Source organism: Trifolium pratense, linkage group LG5 (assembly GCF_020283565.1).
Source record: "Trifolium pratense cultivar HEN17-A07 linkage group LG5, ARS_RC_1.1, whole genome shotgun sequence".
NCBI classification, from domain to species: domain Eukaryota; kingdom Viridiplantae; phylum Streptophyta; class Magnoliopsida; order Fabales; family Fabaceae; genus Trifolium; species Trifolium pratense.
The window spans coordinates 36240285-36259870 of record NC_060063.1 but is presented as its reverse complement, the minus strand read 5'-3'; the positions used below and the strand labels follow the sequence as shown (position 1 = coordinate 36259870).

Sequence of the window (19586 nt, the reverse complement as noted above, 5' to 3'; positions counted from 1 at the left end):
CTGGCCATCACCTATGACGGGAAACTCCATGTGAAATGAAATCTCTGTGGCCATCACCCATTTCAGATTCAGCAATACAAAAAAAGGCGAGGTCATTAACATGTACAACACCAACAACAAATTTTTAAATACAGCAGAGATAGGCGACTCATCATGGCACCAAATCATTTGCAATTGCCAAAAAGGCAACAGATATAAAGTTATTCGCAAAATGATTCCTAATTGTAAATACTAAAGAATATTGCAGGTGCAAGGATAAAGATAAAACGATTTCAAATGGAGCACAACAATTATTCATACAAGATTCAAATGAAAGCCTCAGAAGGGCATGATGTCAAGGCCACTAAGGGCGAGTTACAAAATCAAATTAAAGCCTCAGAAGGGCGTGATGTTCGATGCCACAGAGGGCATATTACAGAAACAAAGTAAAAAGCCACAGAAGGGCGTACAAGAACTATTTCAAAAAGCATAATTAAAACTATTGGTGAGGAGTATAAGGGACAAGTTTCCCATCAACGATCCGCTTCATAGCATCAAGTTCGCCCAGGCGTTCTGCGTCCAAGTCAGGGAAAAGAATTTTTATCTGTTCCAAGGCAAACGAGAAGTCCTCATCATGCTGCATGACGGCGGAAAGTTGGAGATCGTTGATGTCACTTTTCAGTTGGGCTTTCTCCTTACCCAAGGCCTCAACAGTAGACACCGCCTCCTCATTCTCCTTCATCAAGTTGGAAATTTGCTTGCCTTGAGCAGCAACATTTTCCTTAAGTTTCTTCTTTGTGGCGGCATAGCTATCCTTTACCTTTTCCAGCTTATCCTCATAATCTTTTTTCATTTTCTCAGCTTCATTCTTCTGAGACTCCCACTTCTCCTCGTTGAAATATATTCCCAAAATCTCTTCTTGGACCTCCATGGTTTCTTTCACGATATCAATCTGATTGTTCACGGCTTCAGACACCTATGTGTGGCATTCCTTCACATTCTCCACAGCAATGACAAAGGAAGCATCAAAAGTTATCCCCTTCTGAAGGCGGAGAACGCTATCCAGAAAACGTTTCTCCTCCTTGTTCAACCTTCATGTGTAATCGTTCAGTTCCTTCACAAACTCAGAAAAATCATCGAAGTTCTCCATCAACTCTTCCATATCAATACATAGCATACGACAGAGTCTCTTAATAACTGGCAAGGCCGGAGATTGACCACACTCGAATGAAGAATCCATAGCTGCAATAACTTAGAATTTTTTTGTGAGTTTGGTTGTTTGGAAAGTGGTGATTCAAATGCAACTTGAAGCGTTGAATTTATAGGAAGATAAGCATACATCGTGGGATTTTAGAAGTGGGTTAGTGGGAAACCCTAATTGCAGTTATCTCCTTCAAAGGGCGCGACAAAGAACGTGCAGGTGGTTTTTCAAATGGCGCGCGAAAGAACGTGCAAGAACGATGTGAAAAACGTGCTAAATTATTTACCTTCAGAGATGCAATAGGAACGTGTGTTTAATTCTCATGTAAGCACTTCACCTCACCGAGCTTTGTGCTTGGGGAAAATTTCTCATCCCACCCACTCACTTTCTCACCCACCCCCTGTTTTTCCATTTTTGCCCTTGGTCAAAAAATTTGGAACGCGTTTTCCGATTTTTTTTTTGCCTTTAAAAACAACTTCGGAATGTGTTTTCCGAATTTTTTCCAAATTTGAACTAAAAAAATTCGGAAAACGCGTTCCGAATTTTTTGACCAAGGGCAAAAATGGAAAAACAAGGGGTAGGTGAGAAAGTGATTGGATGGGATGAAAATTTTCGTGCTTGGGGGCTGTGGACCAGACAATGGACTAGAAGGAAATTTAATTAGGCCCAATAAATCCAAAATTAGCAAAGCCCAATCAAAAGTGATCCATGAAGACTCAGTAGGCGAGATGGCGAGACAAATGACGTGGCGAGAAGAAGTGACGTGGCGCCAACAGGTTTTGAACACTGTACCAAAGTGTTCACCAAAATATAAATGATTGAAATCGAGTCCAAATTAAATGATTGCAATTTTTATTATCAAGTTGACAATTTTCAATCCAAAATCTACTAAAACTACCGGATGAAATGAGTCTTCTCATGCTAGCTGATACTAGTGAGACTATTTTTTTAAGATCATTTTCTTTTTGTCTTTTCCTTTTTTCTTCATCTTGTACCAAAAAAATATTTTGAGGTAATACAATTTTTTTTATGGAATTAATTTTTTTTAAAAATTCTAAAAAAAATACAATATCATAAAATATTCCCGACCCACAACACTTTTATTATTATTATTATTATTATTATTATTATTATTATTATTATTATTATTTTAATCAAATCAATATCTTTTATATTATAAGCTTGTATACACAAGCAATCCCTAAACCCTAATTTGTTTTCCCTCCATTTTATCTTGTAATTTTTATTAAAAAATAATACAATTTTGTCTTGACTATGATTCAAACCCGCAACCCTTCAGGACAAGACAATATTTCCAACCATTATGGCAAGTATACCAATTGTGATTAAAATTATGTGCAATAATTGATAAACACCATCAATTTTAAAAGTATATCATATCAAAAATATTGTTGACTATATTATTTATCTGATCGGGAGAAGTTGGTTAATGAATTGCAAATTATATATCGGACCTACTGCGTTGAGTTTTGCGTAACCGAAGTTAGTATAGTTCCAAATTTTTTAATAGATTGTTTTTTACACCAAAATTCTCAATTATTTATATTTAATTTTTGTGAAGTTTTAATATTGAATAAAAACATGAGGCTTCTCGGTGGTGCTTCGAGTGCAGATGTTGAACAAAGAAGATTGTTTTCTGAATGGGTTTTGGGTGTTGGCGATGGAGAAATTGGAGATGACAACGACGATGATTTAGAACTTGACATTCCATCAGATTTATTGAATTTCCAAATTCGGGTGATCCTCTTGTTTCTATCGTTGAAAGCATTTATCCCCAACTTTTACAAAACATGAACGATATAACGTATTTCCAAAATAGAGCTATACTAGCTCCTAAAAATTCAATAATCGACACAATAAATGATTATATGTTGGATTTAATTCCTGGTGAAGAAAAAATATATTTGAGTTATGATACTCCACTCACACAAAATGTAGACGGTCAAACAGTGGATGATGTTCATACTCCCGAATTTTTGAATACGATTTCTATGTCGGGACTTCCAAATCACAAGTTGAGACTTAAAGTTGGAGTTCCAGTTATGCTATTAAGGAATTTGAATGAAAAAATAGGATTATGCAATGGAACAAGACTTATTATTACGAGATTGGGAAAACGTTCTTGAAGTTAAAATTATTTCAGGAAGTAATATTCGTGATTAGGTTTTCATACCTAGATTTTCTCTGACACCATCTGACGTGAGAATTCCTTTTAATTTTCAACGGAGACAATTTCCTATAATGATTTCTTTTACGATGACTATTAATAAGAGTCAGGATCAATCTTTAAAGCATGTTAGGATCTTCCATCGCCAGTGTTTTCACATGGTCAGTTGTATGTTGCAATTTCAAAAGTTACTTCTAGAAAATGATTAAAAATATTGATCATCGATGACGACAGTGAAGATACGACTAAGACTTCGAATGTGGTCTATAAGGAAGTCTTCCTTAATATAACATAATTTTCTTTGTATTAATATTTATACAAAATTATTGTTGAAACGTTTAATGTTACTCAACTTTTTTCATATACCTTACATTATTTAAATTATCGTATATTATATTTAATTATTATATATCTTACAGCTAATCAGACCCGTGCACCGCACGGGTCAATGTTCTAGTTGATTAAGTTTTTCTATTTGGTCTAGTGGTGAGAGATTTGGGTAGTACGTTATAGGTCCTGGGTTCGATCCAAGTTCATTGTAAACAAAAAATAATAACACGATCATAAGTCACTAGTATATTATAGGTTCTGTGTTCGATCCCAGCTCGTCATCAAAAAAGAAAAAAAAGAAAAAAACAATAACACGATCCATTAAGTTTTCCTTATACTTTCAAAACCTGCGCTATTCTTCTCCAAATAGGAGGAGCTTCATTCTTCCTTCAGCTTCCAGCTTCCATTTGGTTTCACACTAAACTAACTAACAGGTAACAAATTTTCTGCAATCATTTTTGAAATCAATCGGAATTAGGGTTCAAATTTTTCAAATCATTATCTTTTCCTTTCATTTACCTGTTCCTATCATATAGGGTTTAGGGTTTTATTCTTTGATTCATGCATTGTTTCGTTTGATTTCTCTCTCATATTGTTCAATTCGTTTGATTCTTCCTTTAAATGTTAACTACAAATCTTCATAGAACTTTTCTCTATCTCAAAAACCTAACTTTCCCACCAAAACCTTACCAATACCCATCACAATTATCTCCACATTTTTGCACCAACACTTCAGAAGATTCAACCACTTTTGCAGTCTCCTACCTCATAAACAATTTTGGGTTCTCCCCACAATCTGCATCCAAACTTTGCTCAACCTACCATCTTAGTTTTAAGACTGCCCAAAAACCTGATTCTGTTATCACATTCTTTAGAACCAATGGTTTCTCTAACTCCCAACTACGCGATATCATTGCAAAGTTACCAGGGCTACTTTCCTGCAACCCCTCCATAAGGGTATTGCCAAAGTTTCAATTTTTACTCTCCAAAGGTGCTTCTAACTCTGACATTGTTAACCTTGTCAGTAAGAATCCCAGAATCTTGTCTACAAGCGTGGAGAATCATATAGTCCCAACCTATGAATTGCTTTATAGATTCTTGCAATCAGACATGGACATTATTGCTAGTGCAATACGATATCCAGCTTTACTTTGTGAGCATCGTGTGCCACACAACATCACAATCTTGGTTGAGAATGGAGTTGCAGACTCGAGCATTGCAAAATTGCTTCGGAGGAATAGTTGGGTATTCCTGAAATGTGAGATGCTGAATTTAGTGGAGGAATTAAAGAATTTAGGGTTTAATCCTTCAAAAACAACTTTTGGTGTAGCGTTGGAAGCCAAACTAACTGTAAACAAAACATTGTGGAAAGAAAAAGTCGATGCTTTTAAGAAGTGGGGGTGGTCTGATGAAGATGCTCATGAAGCATTTAGAAAGAAACCTCACTGTATGTTGGTATCCATTAATAAAATTAATTCAGTGATGAGCTTTTGGGTCAATCAATTGGGTTGGGATGCGCTTGCCCTTGCAAAAGGACCGTCGGTTTTATCGAATAGTTTGGAAAAAAGTATCATTCCAAGGGCCTCAGTTGTGCAATTTCTGCTGAAGAAAGGTTTGCGAAAAAAGGATGCAAGCTTAACTTGTCCATTTGTAGTGTCTGAGCAGGTGTTTCTTGATACGTGTGTAAAACGTTTTAAGGAGGAGACATCTTATCTATTAAAGCTTTATGAAGAAAAATTGAGTCTTGCACAAACCAGGGACAAAACCGGCATGTCATGATCAAGTTTTCAGGTATTTAGCCTTAATTTGTTATCGTGTTCCATATTCGATTTGAATACTTGTTCAGGACTTGATTGGAGCTAGTTTGAGATAGTTTAGTTAACGTTTTGCATTTCCTACTTACACAAATGTTGGTTTTGTTTTTAAATTTGTTAACCTTTTTCAATACCACGATGTATATAAGTCTTAATAATTGGCTAGTAATTCATGTGAAAGTTGATTTTAGCTTGCACTTATGGGCATGAATACTTTTTTGTGATAGTAATTTCTCTCGCCATGTTTGTTTAGTCTAATAATCTATTGCATGAATTCCAGCTATACTGGAATAGGTTGCTGGATTCAAAATGGTTTCAAGTAGCGGTGCAGTTGCAACTGTGGTTACATTTCAAATACCGAAAGTGAAAACAATTGTGGAAAAATGCAGTCGTAAATAAATACGGTAGTTGTGTACTTTTCAACATTGTTAAGGCAGTAATTGTGGTTGTGGACTGCAATTATTTAAAACACTTGCATTTAGGATTATGGCGTAGTCTAACCTTATGTATTGTTTGAATCTGCTTCATATTCGGTTGCTGCTTGTTGTCTTTACCTTTTGTCCATAGGTATTTGATTAACTGTCATTGACATATTTTTGCATGTTATGGATTTTATGTGACTACATTATGCATTGAACATTGTTGTTGTCTTGACTCTTGAGCCACTAAGGTGTAAGAGCTCAACATATGATTTACAAGTGAACTGTATATTAGTCGATGGATATAATCTTTTATTGAACAGCTGGGACTTTTTACATGTCTTGATAAGAAGTTTTCTCTCCCGACCCCCCCCATTTCTTTTATACCCCCCGAAAATCCCATTTTGCCCTTTGCGGTATAAAAAAATTTTGTCAAGAGACTTCGGTTTTTACGAACCGCAGTCCATGGACTTCGGTTTTTACGAACCGCAGGCCATGGACTTCGGTTTATATAAACCACTCGCTGAATTACTTCGGTTAACGTTAACCGAAGTGTTTCTATATATAAATACTCTGCTGTCAGTTCTTATTATTCACAAAATGAGAATTTGAAAAGCTTACGGAAAGAAGATCAACTTTTGACGCATTTGAGGCTTGAAATCGAGATTGAAGCATCATCTAATGGATTCAACACGCACCAAAGCACAAAACTCAGGTAACCACCGATTTAAATTCGTTTTTTCTTGCTATCATAGACTCTGTTCTCGCAAGGTTTCTGACAGTAATCCTTCGGGGAATATAAACCGAAGTCAGGTTATGTGACCTTCGGTTTATAGGAACCGAAATGTTGATCCTCTGCGTTAGACTTAGGCTTGGCTTGACTTGACTTTATATTGACTTATAAACTGTACTTCATATTGACTTGGCTTTATTTTGGCTTCATATTGACTTCATAGTGTCCTATGTGTTTAATTAGTGTTGTAATAGGATTGTAAATATTATGTGTGGTTGATTGATTGTTTTTTCATTTGCGTATGCTGTAGTTACGGAAGGCGAAATTAACGAAGTTGTCGAAGTTAGGCGACCTGTTGTGCTTGGCCTTTTTGCAACGGGCATTGTTCAAGCTGGTCAACCAAGAAGTCCTCCTAATGTGCCGCAGCCGATAGAAATTGACACATCGTCTCATTTTGCGACTGATAGGGAAGAGAACGACAGAGATGAGTTGATCAAATGGGCTCGAAGCGTGTCGCAAAGTTTAAGGTTCGCAATTATAGTTAGGCGATCCGATTCGGGCGAGAAGAGAAAGGCTCAATTGGTGTTAGAGTGTGAACGTAGTGGGAAGTATGTTCCAGCCAAGAAGAAGTTGAAATCCGATACCTCCGGAACAAGAAAATGCGAATGTCCTTTCCGACTCCGTGGGTATTACAACAAGGCAACAAAACTATGGCGTTTGACTGTTGTCAACGGTATGCATAACCACGAGTTGGACAAAGGGCTTGAAGGGCATCTCGTGGCGGGGCGTTTGAAACCGCAAGAGAAGGAATTTATGGACGAGATGACAAGGAATGCGGTCGCTCCAAAAAACATATTGTCCACATTAAAGGAGAGAGATCCGGAAAACAAGACCTCTGCAAAGCAAGTGTACAACGCTCGTCATAGGTACAGAGTTAAAATGAGGGCGTCCATGACTGAGATGCAACACTTATGCAAGAAGCTTGATGATAATAAGTACTACTACAAGTATCGGACGGTTGTTGAAAATGGAGTAGAACATCTTCAAGATATATTCTTTGCACATCCGAGGTCCATAACTTTATTCAACTCTTTTCATACTGTGCTGATGATGGACTCCACATACAAAACCAGCAAGTACAAAATGCCGCTGTTTGAGATAGTCGGATTCACTTCGACCGAGAAGACATTCAACGTTGCTTTTGCCTGGCTCAGTAACGAAAAGGAAGACAACTTTATATGGGCTCTGCAACAACTACGTTGTTTGTTAAGGCGTGAGACAAATTTGCCGAAGGTTATCTTGACGGATCGAGATTTAGCTTTGATGAATGCTATTCCGGCTGTGTTTCCAGAAGCGGCGGCGTTGGTTTGTCGGTTCCATGTTAAGAAGAATGTGAGGACCAAGGCAGTCGAGCTGGTCAAGGTGAGGGATGGGGAAAAGGTCAAGGCGGCGGACATGAGGGAAAGAGTCTGTTTGGCGTTCGAGGATGTGTTAGATTCGTCTACTGAGGCCGAGTATACTGAAAATGTTATGGCTTTTAGGAAGTTATGTGAGAGGTGGCCAAAATTTGTTCGATACGTTGAAGAGACAATTTTGGACACCGACAAAGAGAAGCTCGTGAGTGCATGGGTGGACAAGCATATGCACATGGGCAACCATACGACAAATAGAGCCGAAAGCGCACACGGTGTTTTGAAAAGTTACTTGACCGACGGTCTCGGTGATTTGGTGAAGGGTTGGGAATCGATACACAGAATGTTAGGCAATCAATTCACCCAAGTGCAAACTGAATTTGGCCAGAACATGTCTGTGTATGGACACACATACCGGAAGAAAACACTTTACTCGACTTTGATGTTTAAAATCTCTAGACGTGCAATGAGATACATCCACACTGAATCAAAAAGAGTCGAGTTTACTGGTATGGATAGCATGAAGTGTGGTTGTCTGATGAGGACTAACTACGGGCTGCCATGTGCGTGTTTGATTGCCAAGAAACTGCACCACAATAGGCCTATTAGACTCGATGAGGTTTACAAACATTGGAAGATAATTTGTTTCCAAGATGAAGAAGTTGGTGGTGACGTCGAGGACGATTATGCGTGCACGGCAGAGTGGCAAGCAATTCAGGTGCGTGTTTATTAAAGGCATAATACACTTATTTTACGATTTTACGATCATTATGCGTTGGTTTTTAATTTTTAATGGCATATTTTTTTTTGTTTGTTTTAGGAACGATTGAGGACAGCTGATGTAAGCATGAAAAATGAGATCCGAGATCAACTCCGCAAGATTGCGTATCCTACAACCACCGATGTGGAGCCTCCGAACACAAATGTAAAATCAAAAGGGGCTAAAAAGAAAAAGGTGGTCCGTGGAACAAGATCCACCAGCAGAGATAAGTCTCGATGGGAGCATGTTGAAGAATATTTCACGGAGACACAAGCGTCGCAATCGTCAAAGCCGTCTCCGTCAATTCCATCCCACTCAAGGCCATCATCATCACAACCTACCGCATCAAACCCTATGCCTACGGTGTCTGAAGCTCCGCTCACTGTGTCCAACCCATTGCCACTAACCTCATCATCTCAAATTTTTGGAATTAACCACATGCCAAAATTCATGCATCCCTTCATTGAAGATATCATCAACGTGGACGGCGACGGCTATTGTGGTTACCGTGCCGTTGCATTGGCTCAGAGAGGCAACGAAGATGATTTTGAACTGATACGGTGCAACATGAGCAGGGAGTTGCGATTGAATAAGGATATGTATGTTGCTATATTTGGTTGCGAGGAGCGTTACCAATATATCTGTGATGCACTACTCCCACCCCCGAGGACGAGACAACGTACTAGTATTAGGAATAGTGTTGCACCGATGGATAAATGGTTCACGTTGCCGGATATGGGACATATCGTGGCCACCATATTGGATAGAGTAGTTGTTCAGCTCTCCATACTTCAAAACGGCCCTTGTGAAACTTTTTTCCCATTGCGTTCCATTCCGTCACCAAACCCGTCTTCAAGGGTTATTTGCCTTGGCGCGTTACCGGATCACTATGTTTTGGTAAAGCTTAAAGTTGGGTGTCCGATACCCAAATCAAACAAGTCGTGGAAGCAATATTGTGCTAAACAAAGTTTGGGTTGGGAAGATTCATTCATAGCTGCGCAACATAGGTTCGAGGAGATGATGAGCACCGAGAACGTTGTCCCCATCCAAATAGTTGGTGCAGGCAGTAGAGAAACTCCATTGGTGATTGACTGATCATTTGGCCTATTTTAATGTATTTTACGTTGTTATATATTTTGATGTAAAGAACATCCATTTTGTAATGATATGAATCGAGATGTAATGACATCCATTTTGTAATGAAATATATTGAAGTGATTTGGTGTTGTGTAATTGTTTGTGTCAATATAATGATATTGGTTGAAGTAATTTTGATGTTGTGTAATTGTATGAATAATTTTTCCAATATGAATGTGTCTGGATGAACAGCATTAACAGTGGATTTCGCGTGGATGTCATTCCATGGAAGGTCGTGAGTTACAATATCATTGGTTGTCATGAAAATATATTTCGGTAACTAGGTACCGGGATTTACCCAGATTTCGGTAAATATCTGCCGAACCAGCCTATTTCCAGTGAACAACCGAAAATTTCGGTAGATTGGTACCGAAGTATGCTGTTATTCCGGCACATAGTTACCGAACTAAAATTTCGGTAAACATCTGCCGAACCGTACAAATTCCAGTGACGCACTGAAATTTTCGGTAGATTGGTACCGAAATAAGGGGGTATGACAGTAAACTTCGGTTAATATTAACCGAACTCATAAACTTCGGGGAATGCGAACCGAAATGTGTTTAAATTAATGATATGAATCGAGATGTAATGACATCCATTTTGTAATGAAATATATTGAAGTGATTTGGTGTTGTGTAATTGTTTGTGTCAATATAATGATATTGGTTGAAGTAATTTTGATGTTGTGTAATTGTATGAATAATTTTTCCAATATGAATGTGTCTGGATGAACAGCATTAACAGTGGATTTCGCGTGGATGTCATTCCATGGAAGGTCGTGAGTTACAATATCATTGGTTGTCATGAAAATATATTTCGGTAACTAGGTACCGGGATTTACCCAGATTTCGGTAAATATCTGCCGAACCAGCCTATTTCCAGTGAACAACCGAAAATTTCGGTAGATTGGTACCGAAGTATGCTGTTATTCCGGCACATAGTTACCGAACTAAAATTTCGGTAAACATCTGCCGAACCGTACAAATTCCAGTGACGCACTGAAATTTTCGGTAGATTGGTACCGAAATAAGGGGGTATGACAGTAAACTTCGGTTAATATTAACCGAACTCATAAACTTCGGGGAATGCGAACCGAAATGTGTTTAAATTTACAACTGTTTACTGGGGGTATAAAAGAAAACTGGGGGGTAGAAAAGATGTAAGCATATGCCTGAAAACTTGTTAAAAATCATATAAATAACTTAATCGATACGAACCCGTCAAATAATTTATATTTGAGATTACACCGACACTTTTTGTGGTCGAGATTGGATTGACAATTTTTATTTTTTTTTATTTTTTTTTTTGTGGTCAAGATTACACCGACATTTAGTTGTGGTTAAAATTACACCGACGAAATTATGTGGCCGTAATTAGATTGAATGTAGTATAAAACCGCCGTATGTGTATAGTTGTGAAAAACACGTTTGAACAATTTCGCAAAATGAGTGCTTCAAATCGGTCTGTTAATAACAATAGGGCGACATCTCATGCATTTTCAGTTAAGTTTCGCGGTAACGACGAGTTGTTCTGCGTTGACCTGTCGAACAATTTGACGACTATTCAAGCTCTTAAACGCCAGATCGAAGTCATGTATCGCTTCAAATACGGCAGACAAATCAAAATAGAAAAAATTGCGTATTACGAATCGACAATCGACCTGGCCAGTGATAATGTCGGTGGATATGATGAGCAACCGCGAAAATACGAGTGGAAGGAGTTGAAAAATGATGACGATGTGAACGACATGTTCAATGGGGTAGAAGTTGATCCGAAGTATCCACGTTTGTATGCTACCTTAGTAGTTACAAACTGAAATTTGGTTACTCATGTTGTTGAATTCTCAGTTATGTTGTCGTTGCATTTTAGTTTACGTTATCGCTGATTTTTCAGTTATGTTGATGTTGACCTTTTAATTAATGAATGCTTTTATGTTGCACGTTTTTTATGCTCCATCTAAATTTTCTAAACGCTCGCCCAAACGAATCAACACTCACCTACCGCATTTAAGCCCACCTAACTCCGCTAACTACCAATCCACCTCATTAACGCTCACCTACCGCCATAATGTGCACCAAACCCATCTTTAAATTCACGTGTTTTGTTGAATTCAACACTCGACAGAAAAAAAATAACGGGAAAATGGATGTCTCACTCACACAACGAATGAGATCTACTCTTGCGGCAGTTTACTTCGGCGATGGAAAACCGCATTTGTTTCGAATCAATGACGGTGAAACGTTCGAAGGTCTGAAACAGCAGCTGTACCAACTGAATCGCACCGTCAACAACCCGAACGACAATAGAACGGTATCAAATCTCCTGTATCGAAAGCCATCAATTGGTTCTGACGGACGCGTTGCTTTCACTCGTATGGCTGTTGAAAACAACGATGATGTTGAAACTATGTTTTCAATCTTCGAGCAGTACTCCTCCACGGGACCTATCGAGCTAGATGCGACACTGACAAGATCAGTTGAAGCCATCCTTGCTTGTCTTGTTGGGCCGGAAGACCCAAATAGGCAAACTAAGTGATGCGACCGTGTTGTTATCGTTTTGTTTTTTAATTTGCCTAAGTGTGTTTTCCTTTTCATCTTTGTTGTGATTTTGAGTTTGCCTAAGTGTGTTTCATTTTCTTGAAGTTATAATTAATACTATTTCGGTAAAAGCATACCAAAGTTTTCCCAGATTTCGGTATTTAGGTACCGGAATTTTGACTCGGTCACTGGAAATAGGCAATTTCGGCAAAACTTTACCGAACTAGTAATTTCGGTAACTGAAACCCGAATATTACCCAGATTTCGGTAATTTCCTCCCGAATTTTTCTCTGGCTCACTGTTTTAGTATGTTTCGGCAAAGTTTTACCGAAATATATCTTTTCCCAACAAATGACTTTAAACTATGTATCACCCGTGGGATCATATCCACGCGAAATCACCTGTTCGGATATAATCGTATTTCAAATGAAATTCATACATTCCAATCCAAATCCAATAAAAAAACAAATTAAATGGAAACCGCATTCAATATAAATCCATGTTCATACATCCCAAGCAAAACGAAATTATACGGACAAGTTGTTCCATTGTACACGGCAGGATTTAAAAAAAAATAAAACATAGCGAAAACAAAAAATAAAAAACTACAAGCTGCTTGTTCCGGCATCTTCCGTTGTTGTCTTCTTCTTCTTCTTCCTCTTCTTTGTTCCTTCACCCGAGTCTCTTTTCCTCTTCCGTCGCACCAAATATGCATCTACAGGCTCCAAATCAGTGTAGGCTTTTTCAATAACCACCAAAGCATCGGCCAAATTGAGTTGACCATCGAGCGCTTTCCTCAAATCCGCTCGAACCTTCTTAGTCACTTCAGACACGTCGCATTCACCACTCACGTTGTCCTCCTCAAGGTTAGCATGTGTTGGTGGATCCGCTTCAACCAGTGGCAATATCTTCGGATGAGAAACACGGTATAACCATGGAATGTATCCGGGTACGGTATCAAATGCACGCACAACTTTTGGTCCTCGCATCTCCTCTGTCACATAGTTGGCAGTCAGGTAGGAAGCAAATGCATCAGCAATCGTAAACCGATTCATACCAGCCTTTGCAGATACATCAGGGTGCCTAGGGATAGACTGGACATGTCCAAATTGTCGGAGGACACGTTCTGGCAAGTGTGGATTGATAATAGCACTTCCACACATAATCCAACCAGTGTACCAACTGATATCTTGAAAGGGTCTGGTTTGCCGGTGCTCCTCATATGGGCAAAACACCACTTCATCCATGCGCATTGTATCCAATGCGGACCTATGCTGCCCTGGAAATTTTGGTCCTTTTAAAGGCAAAAATCTTGCCGCATAGGGATTGTCGTGGGTGTATCTCTCATCAACAAAACGTCCACCAAAAGTTTTGAAATGCGCCATAATCCAGGCCTATTGAAAACACATGATATGGGTAAGCAAAATATTTAATTATAACAACCGACATTCAGTTAAAAGGCAAAACGCATTTTGAGTTTGTATGTATACCTGAAATAGACAGTTATAACCACCATGATTTCCACATCTCGGGCGGCTTGCAGCATCCAAGTAGTTGTACAGATATGCCAGCCCAGAAGCACCCCAATTCCACGTGTTAACTAAACTGAGGTCTCGCAAGTAGGTAAGAAAAATGACGTCCACGTACTGCATACTTTTGTTGGTGAAAATGGTTGCACCGATCAAGTAGAGCAAATAGCATCTAATGGTGCATTCCCTGAGGAATTCCACATCTTCAGCAGGCTTCTTTAACCTTTCAGCTTTCAAGGCATCCTTCAAATTATCGAGATACAAATCCTTCAACGCCTTAAACCCTATATGTGCTCCTTTCATTTTTTGAAACTCTTTCTTGCACTTACTAATAGGGAAGTTCAGATACTCTACGCACATCTCTTCACCATCTTCCTTTGTACATGACGTTCCGTTGTGGTCGAGCATTTTTCCGGTAATCGGAATATGAAGCAATGAGGACACGTCGTCCAAGGTTATAGTCATCTCACCAATAGGAAGATGGAAAGTTCCGGTCTCAGGATGCCATCGCTCTGCAAATGCCGTCAACAGACCCCAATCGGTGTGATTGTAATTTGTCCGCCGCAGAGTTTCGAGTCCGGACGCATTAACGACATTCCAAAACCACGAGTACTCTTTCGGACATATCTTGAAATTGTTGATTTTTTTCCCGTTGTTCATTACCCTCAAATACCGGGATTGGAGCTGCAAAACATTACACTTCATTACACTTCATAACAATCGACATCGAAAATAAATAGTGTTATATGAATCGTAACTTACCTCTCCTTTCCACAACGGTACAGCAACATGTTTTCCAAATCCCGACAACAAAGACAAGTCAGACGGACCACCATCATAACATGTAACTGGTGGTGGTTTTACTCGTGGTGGGTTCCTTCCTTGTGTTACTCGCGTAACCTTTTTCCGTGATTTTTTAGGTTCTGGTGGTGGTTGTTCAGCCTCCTCTTCCTCCTCCATTTCCTCTTCCGCTTCCTCATCAACTTCTTCTTCCCCATCATCATCCCCCTCTTCATCCGCTTCCTCATCCGCTTCCTCCGCTTCCTCATCCACTCCTTCCTCCCCTTCCTCCCCTTCCTCTTCCCCTTCTTCAGAAATATTTTCTTCCACGTCTTCATTCTCCTCTTGCGATTCTGCATCCTCCGGTCGAGGCTCATCCATCGTGGTTGAAACTGCTTTCCCTTTAGCTCGACTTGGAATTTTATCTACATTGACCGCAGCCTGTCTACGTGCAGAGCTATGTGCTTTGCTTGCACCGCCACGTCTTGTTCGGCCAACTTTGTCGTCCGTCATGATTCCTACAAGAAAACAGTCACCATAAGTATCTACGAAATCAATATTCATCGGTTACTCATTCAAACAATTTTTATACATAAATCAATACTCATACAAGCATTTTGTCAAACACTTGGTGCACATAAACAAGAATACAAATCCAATTCATATGCCCTAAAATAAATTACCCTATACAAGTCCAATCATATACCCTAAATTAAAATACAACCCCAAATTTAGTGGAATCAAAACAATAATCACGAGCATTAACAAATCAAAATAAAAAAATAAAAAAAAAAGCAAGAAAATGAGAGAGTTGAGTTTGAAAACTTACTTGTAGAGATGAGCTTGGTGATTATCAGGGAGAAATTGAATGTTTAGAAGAGAGAAATTGTCGTTCTACTGGTGAAACCTTAAATTTGCGATTAAAACCTCCAAAATCGCCGTAGCCTCTGTTGCAAACCGTTTTGGCGCAAATGGTGAACGTTTAAAGTTTTTGTTAATATATTAGTTAATTTCGGTACATGCGAACCGAACTATAGCTTTTTCGGCAGTTGTGTACCGAATCTCACCCAGATTTCGGTAATTAGTCCCCGGAATTTTCATTGGTTCACTGGACAGGACGTATTCGGCATAAATATACCGAAAGTTATTTCGGTTACAAGGTACCGAAATTTACCCAGATATCGGTACGTGGATACCGAAATTTTGTTTCGTTCACTGGAATATGATCTAATCGGCATAAATATACCGAAATGTATATTCGGTTATCAGGTACCGAAAGTTTACCATATATCGGTACCTGGATACCGAAATTTTCTTCGGTTCACTGGAGTTAGGTTGTTTCGGCATACATCTACCGAAATGTATATTCGGTTACCATATACCGAAATATACCCAGATATCGGTAACTGGATACCGAAATGAATTGCATAATTATCTTTTTTTTTTTTTTGGGTCTTGCACGTTTATGTAACATCATAAACTATCATAACATAGCTGAGTATTAGACACATCACGTTAACGGAAATTTAAAAAAGGTAACGGGTAATTAAACGTAGTCAAATACACCAAATTGTTTGAATCAGACTACATCCAAATTCGACAAATTCAAATAATAAAATTACATTAAACAACAACTGAGTTACAATATTAGCTAAGCCTACTCTCGAGTGTTGTACCGTCTCCCTCTACCCCGCTTAAGTCGCCGACACGTCAAAACAGGGTTAAGCAAATTCAAAATCCTCCGCAAAGTACCATGAACAGGAGTTCCTTCCACCGCCTCACCTTCGCGAAGTGACCTCTCCACCTCATCCCTAACACCACGGCATACCTGAAGCATGTTAGGGTCATTCCTTGCTTCCGCGGCCTCTATCAACACCTCTAAGTTAGGTGGCCTTGGTGGTGACGCCGGAGCTTGTACGGGTCGCATAACTGGATGCGACACTTTGTAAAACCATGTCATGTATCCAGGTTCATGGTCCCATGCGCTAACCACAGCCTGACCCCTCATCTCTTCAGCAATCATCCTCAAATCCAACTCCTCCATAAAAACACGATCAATCTCACATAGGCTCATCCCCGGAGTCGCAGACAAATCCGGTTTTCTAGGAATGCCTTGGACATGTTTAAATTGTCTAAGCACGCGTTCAGTCAAATGCTTTGCTTTCAAATTACCACATCTCAACCATCCAGAAAACCAGCATGAATTTATCAAAGGGCGGACGTGTCGGTGATCATCATATGGACTGAATACGCAGTCGTACGTCTGAATATTATCCAAACTGTTTCTATAGCTACTTGGTTCCCTATGTCCAGCTCCGGGAACAAACTTTGCATTTCGAGGCATGCCCTCAGAATAGATAGGATCCTGCGCCCACACGCTAAGTCCCGGAAAATGAGAAATTATCCAGCCCTGAAAGCATGACAAACAAGTTTCATTATATTGACGGACATTACATATCATACATGTTGAATAATTTTCGTAAGCGCACGTTTATGTTACCTGAAGCAAAGACATGTACCCAGCCATCTGATTCACTGTCACCAAACACGCATCATCCAGATAATGTTGCAAATGAACCAGAGCAGCAGCACCCCAATTCCATTCACGGACAGCCGACAAATCCTGAAAATACTGCAGGTATACTACGTCCACGTAGTAACTGCTTTTGTTGCTAAATATGGTACAACAGACCAAAAATAGCAAGAAAGCCCGTATGGACCTGTCCCTATACAGCTTAATCTCATGCGCCGACTTACCTTCAGCAACAGCTTTATCAGCTAATCCGTGGTTAACACTATAGATATCCTCCACGTCAGAATGCTTCAGATGGAGCCCGTTCATTTTGGCAAAATGACCCATAACAACATTCCGATCAACTCCTAGAAATGAATTAACCATGTCAGCCGCTTCATCCCTTGACATTTTGCCATGGTTCAGAAACTTTCCCTCGATCGGAATATGCAACAGACACTGGACATCGTCCAATGTGATGGCCAGCTCACCCAATGGAATGTGGAATGAACTCGTCTCCGTATGCCATCTTTCAACAAATGCCCAGAGGAGCCCGTAGTCAAGCACGCTAAAATTAGTCCGGGTAAGCGGCTCCAAACCCGATGCTTCAACCACATCCCAAAACCATCTGTCCGTGCGGCGGGACGGTTTTTGTATATTAATAACTTTTTTTCCGCTGGCGATGCAACGTAAATTTACAGCTAAAATCTGAAAAATTCAAATAACACAAAAAATTATCGAGCTAACGTAATCACAACATTTTTAATAAAATAATCGTCGTATTTTAAATTGGTTTACCTCTTTGTCATTTGGGTCTGCATACCATATCGGAATAGCCATATGCTTATCGTACTCCGTTAACAAGGACAAATCCGTCGGTCCTCCTCCAAAACCTACTTCATCATCATTACGTGAACACTTTGGTGGTTTTCGGCGTACTGGTTTGCGCCGTTGTTGTCGATGTGGTTGTTGCGGTGGGTCTTGCGGTTCATCTTGCGGTGAGACTTGTGGTGAGACTTGTGGTGATCCAAGATCATCATAATCAAAACACGCATTTAAAAATTGGTCGGCATCAAATTCATCTTGCACCACCAATGATTGTCCTAGACGTGTCCGTCCACGTGTATGCGACCCACCCGCCTCGGCATCATGTGTACCTTGCCCCGGAGTTGGTCCTTTGCGACGACCTCGTTTGGACGGATGATTTGCAGCAAGCTCTCTACGAGCGGAAGCATGTGCATTGATTGCCTTTCCATGCCTACCCCTAGGTAGATTTTCTTCCATATCTATACATAGATAAATAAATTCACAGTCAATACAATACTTATAATTCAATCGAACACATGATTCTTGCAACAATGGAAACATAATTCAAATGGAAACATGCATTCATATTCACTCGTACATTTTGACAAACACTTAGAGTACACTATAACTCAATTAGCTTCATATTCACATTTAACTCAATTAGCAACATTCATTCATGCTAGTATGTAACCAATCTAACAACTAACCAATAATCAACGATTCAAACAACATAATCAACAATTTAACTCAATAATCAGATATTGAAATTTTGGAATTTTTATACGGAAGAACAAAAAATGAATTTGAAATGTCATGGTGATGAGGAATGCATAGAATGACAAATAAAGGAAAGAAACTTACTTGATGAAATGTGATTTGAAGTTGGATGTTGAAGTTGGCCGCAAATGTGTAGAAGAAAGGAAGAGAGGAGTTTTGTGGTTTGTTTTTCAAAATAAAACGAACTTACTGAAATTGTTCATATGTAAGACAACTTCGGTTAATATCAACCGAATCAACCCTTCGGTTAATATCCACCGAAGCAACCCTACATTCGGTTCGTGGATACCGAACGATGTCAACACCACGTTCGGTTCGCAGTTACCGAAATGTTTCAAGATGTCAAAAGACTTCGGTTTTTATAAACCGCAGTACCCCCAAGGGTAAAAACGGAAATTCAGGGGGTATAAAAGAAATGAGGGGGGTCGGGAGAGAAAACTTCTCTTGATAATTAGATATACCACATGGATCGGTGAGAAGTGGAATTAGTTAGTGATCAAATTCTAATTAACAAAACCAAATAAGAAAAATCATAAACAAACCAAATAAAAAATTCCAGTAACATATTGCAAATTGTCCGACGGATGTGATCGAATCCCAGTAACAACAAAAAGAAAAAAAAAACACGTAAAAGGAAATAAAACTACAAGAATGACTTTTATCAGTTTGTC

The 19586-nt window shown here is 39.2% G+C and overlaps 5 protein-coding genes across 5 annotated transcripts; 3 read left to right on the top strand and 2 right to left on the bottom strand.

Moving 5' to 3' along the window:
* Positions 1–4043: 4043 nt before the first annotated feature.
* LOC123884965 lies at positions 4044–6166 on the top strand. Its single transcript, XM_045934198.1, has 2 exons — positions 4044–5489; positions 5793–6166. The coding sequence occupies exon 1, from the start codon at positions 4320–4322 to the stop codon at positions 5475–5477; it is 1158 nt and encodes a 385-aa protein (XP_045790154.1). The 5' UTR covers positions 4044–4319; the 3' UTR covers positions 5478–5489; positions 5793–6166.
* A 162-nt stretch (positions 6167–6328) lies between these two features.
* LOC123887564 (PKS-NRPS hybrid synthetase cheA-like) lies at positions 6329–10240 on the top strand. Its single transcript, XM_045936894.1, has 3 exons — positions 6329–6646; positions 6975–8794; positions 8897–10240. The coding sequence occupies exons 1-3, from the start codon at positions 6613–6615 to the stop codon at positions 9929–9931; spliced, it is 2889 nt and encodes a 962-aa protein (XP_045792850.1). The 5' UTR covers positions 6329–6612; the 3' UTR covers positions 9932–10240.
* A 1875-nt stretch (positions 10241–12115) lies between these two features.
* Positions 12116–12508, top strand: LOC123886543. Its single transcript, XM_045935850.1, has one exon. The coding sequence runs from the start codon at positions 12116–12118 to the stop codon at positions 12506–12508; it is 393 nt and encodes a 130-aa protein (XP_045791806.1).
* A 607-nt stretch (positions 12509–13115) lies between these two features.
* On the bottom strand, positions 13116–18285 carry LOC123886542 (protein MAIN-LIKE 1-like). The gene is made up of 4 exons (XM_045935849.1): positions 18130–18285; positions 14802–15337; positions 14001–14723; positions 13116–13904 (listed from the first exon to the last, which is right to left on the bottom strand). The coding sequence occupies exons 2-4, from the start codon at positions 15330–15332 to the stop codon at positions 13116–13118; spliced, it is 2043 nt and encodes a 680-aa protein (XP_045791805.1). The 5' UTR covers positions 15333–15337; positions 18130–18285.
* Positions 16477–18171, bottom strand: LOC123886541 (protein MAIN-LIKE 1-like). The gene is made up of 3 exons (XM_045935848.1): positions 18130–18171; positions 17320–18039; positions 16477–17229 (listed from the first exon to the last, which is right to left on the bottom strand). The coding sequence occupies exons 1-3, from the start codon at positions 18169–18171 to the stop codon at positions 16477–16479; spliced, it is 1515 nt and encodes a 504-aa protein (XP_045791804.1).
* Positions 18286–19586: the final 1301 nt, after the last annotated feature.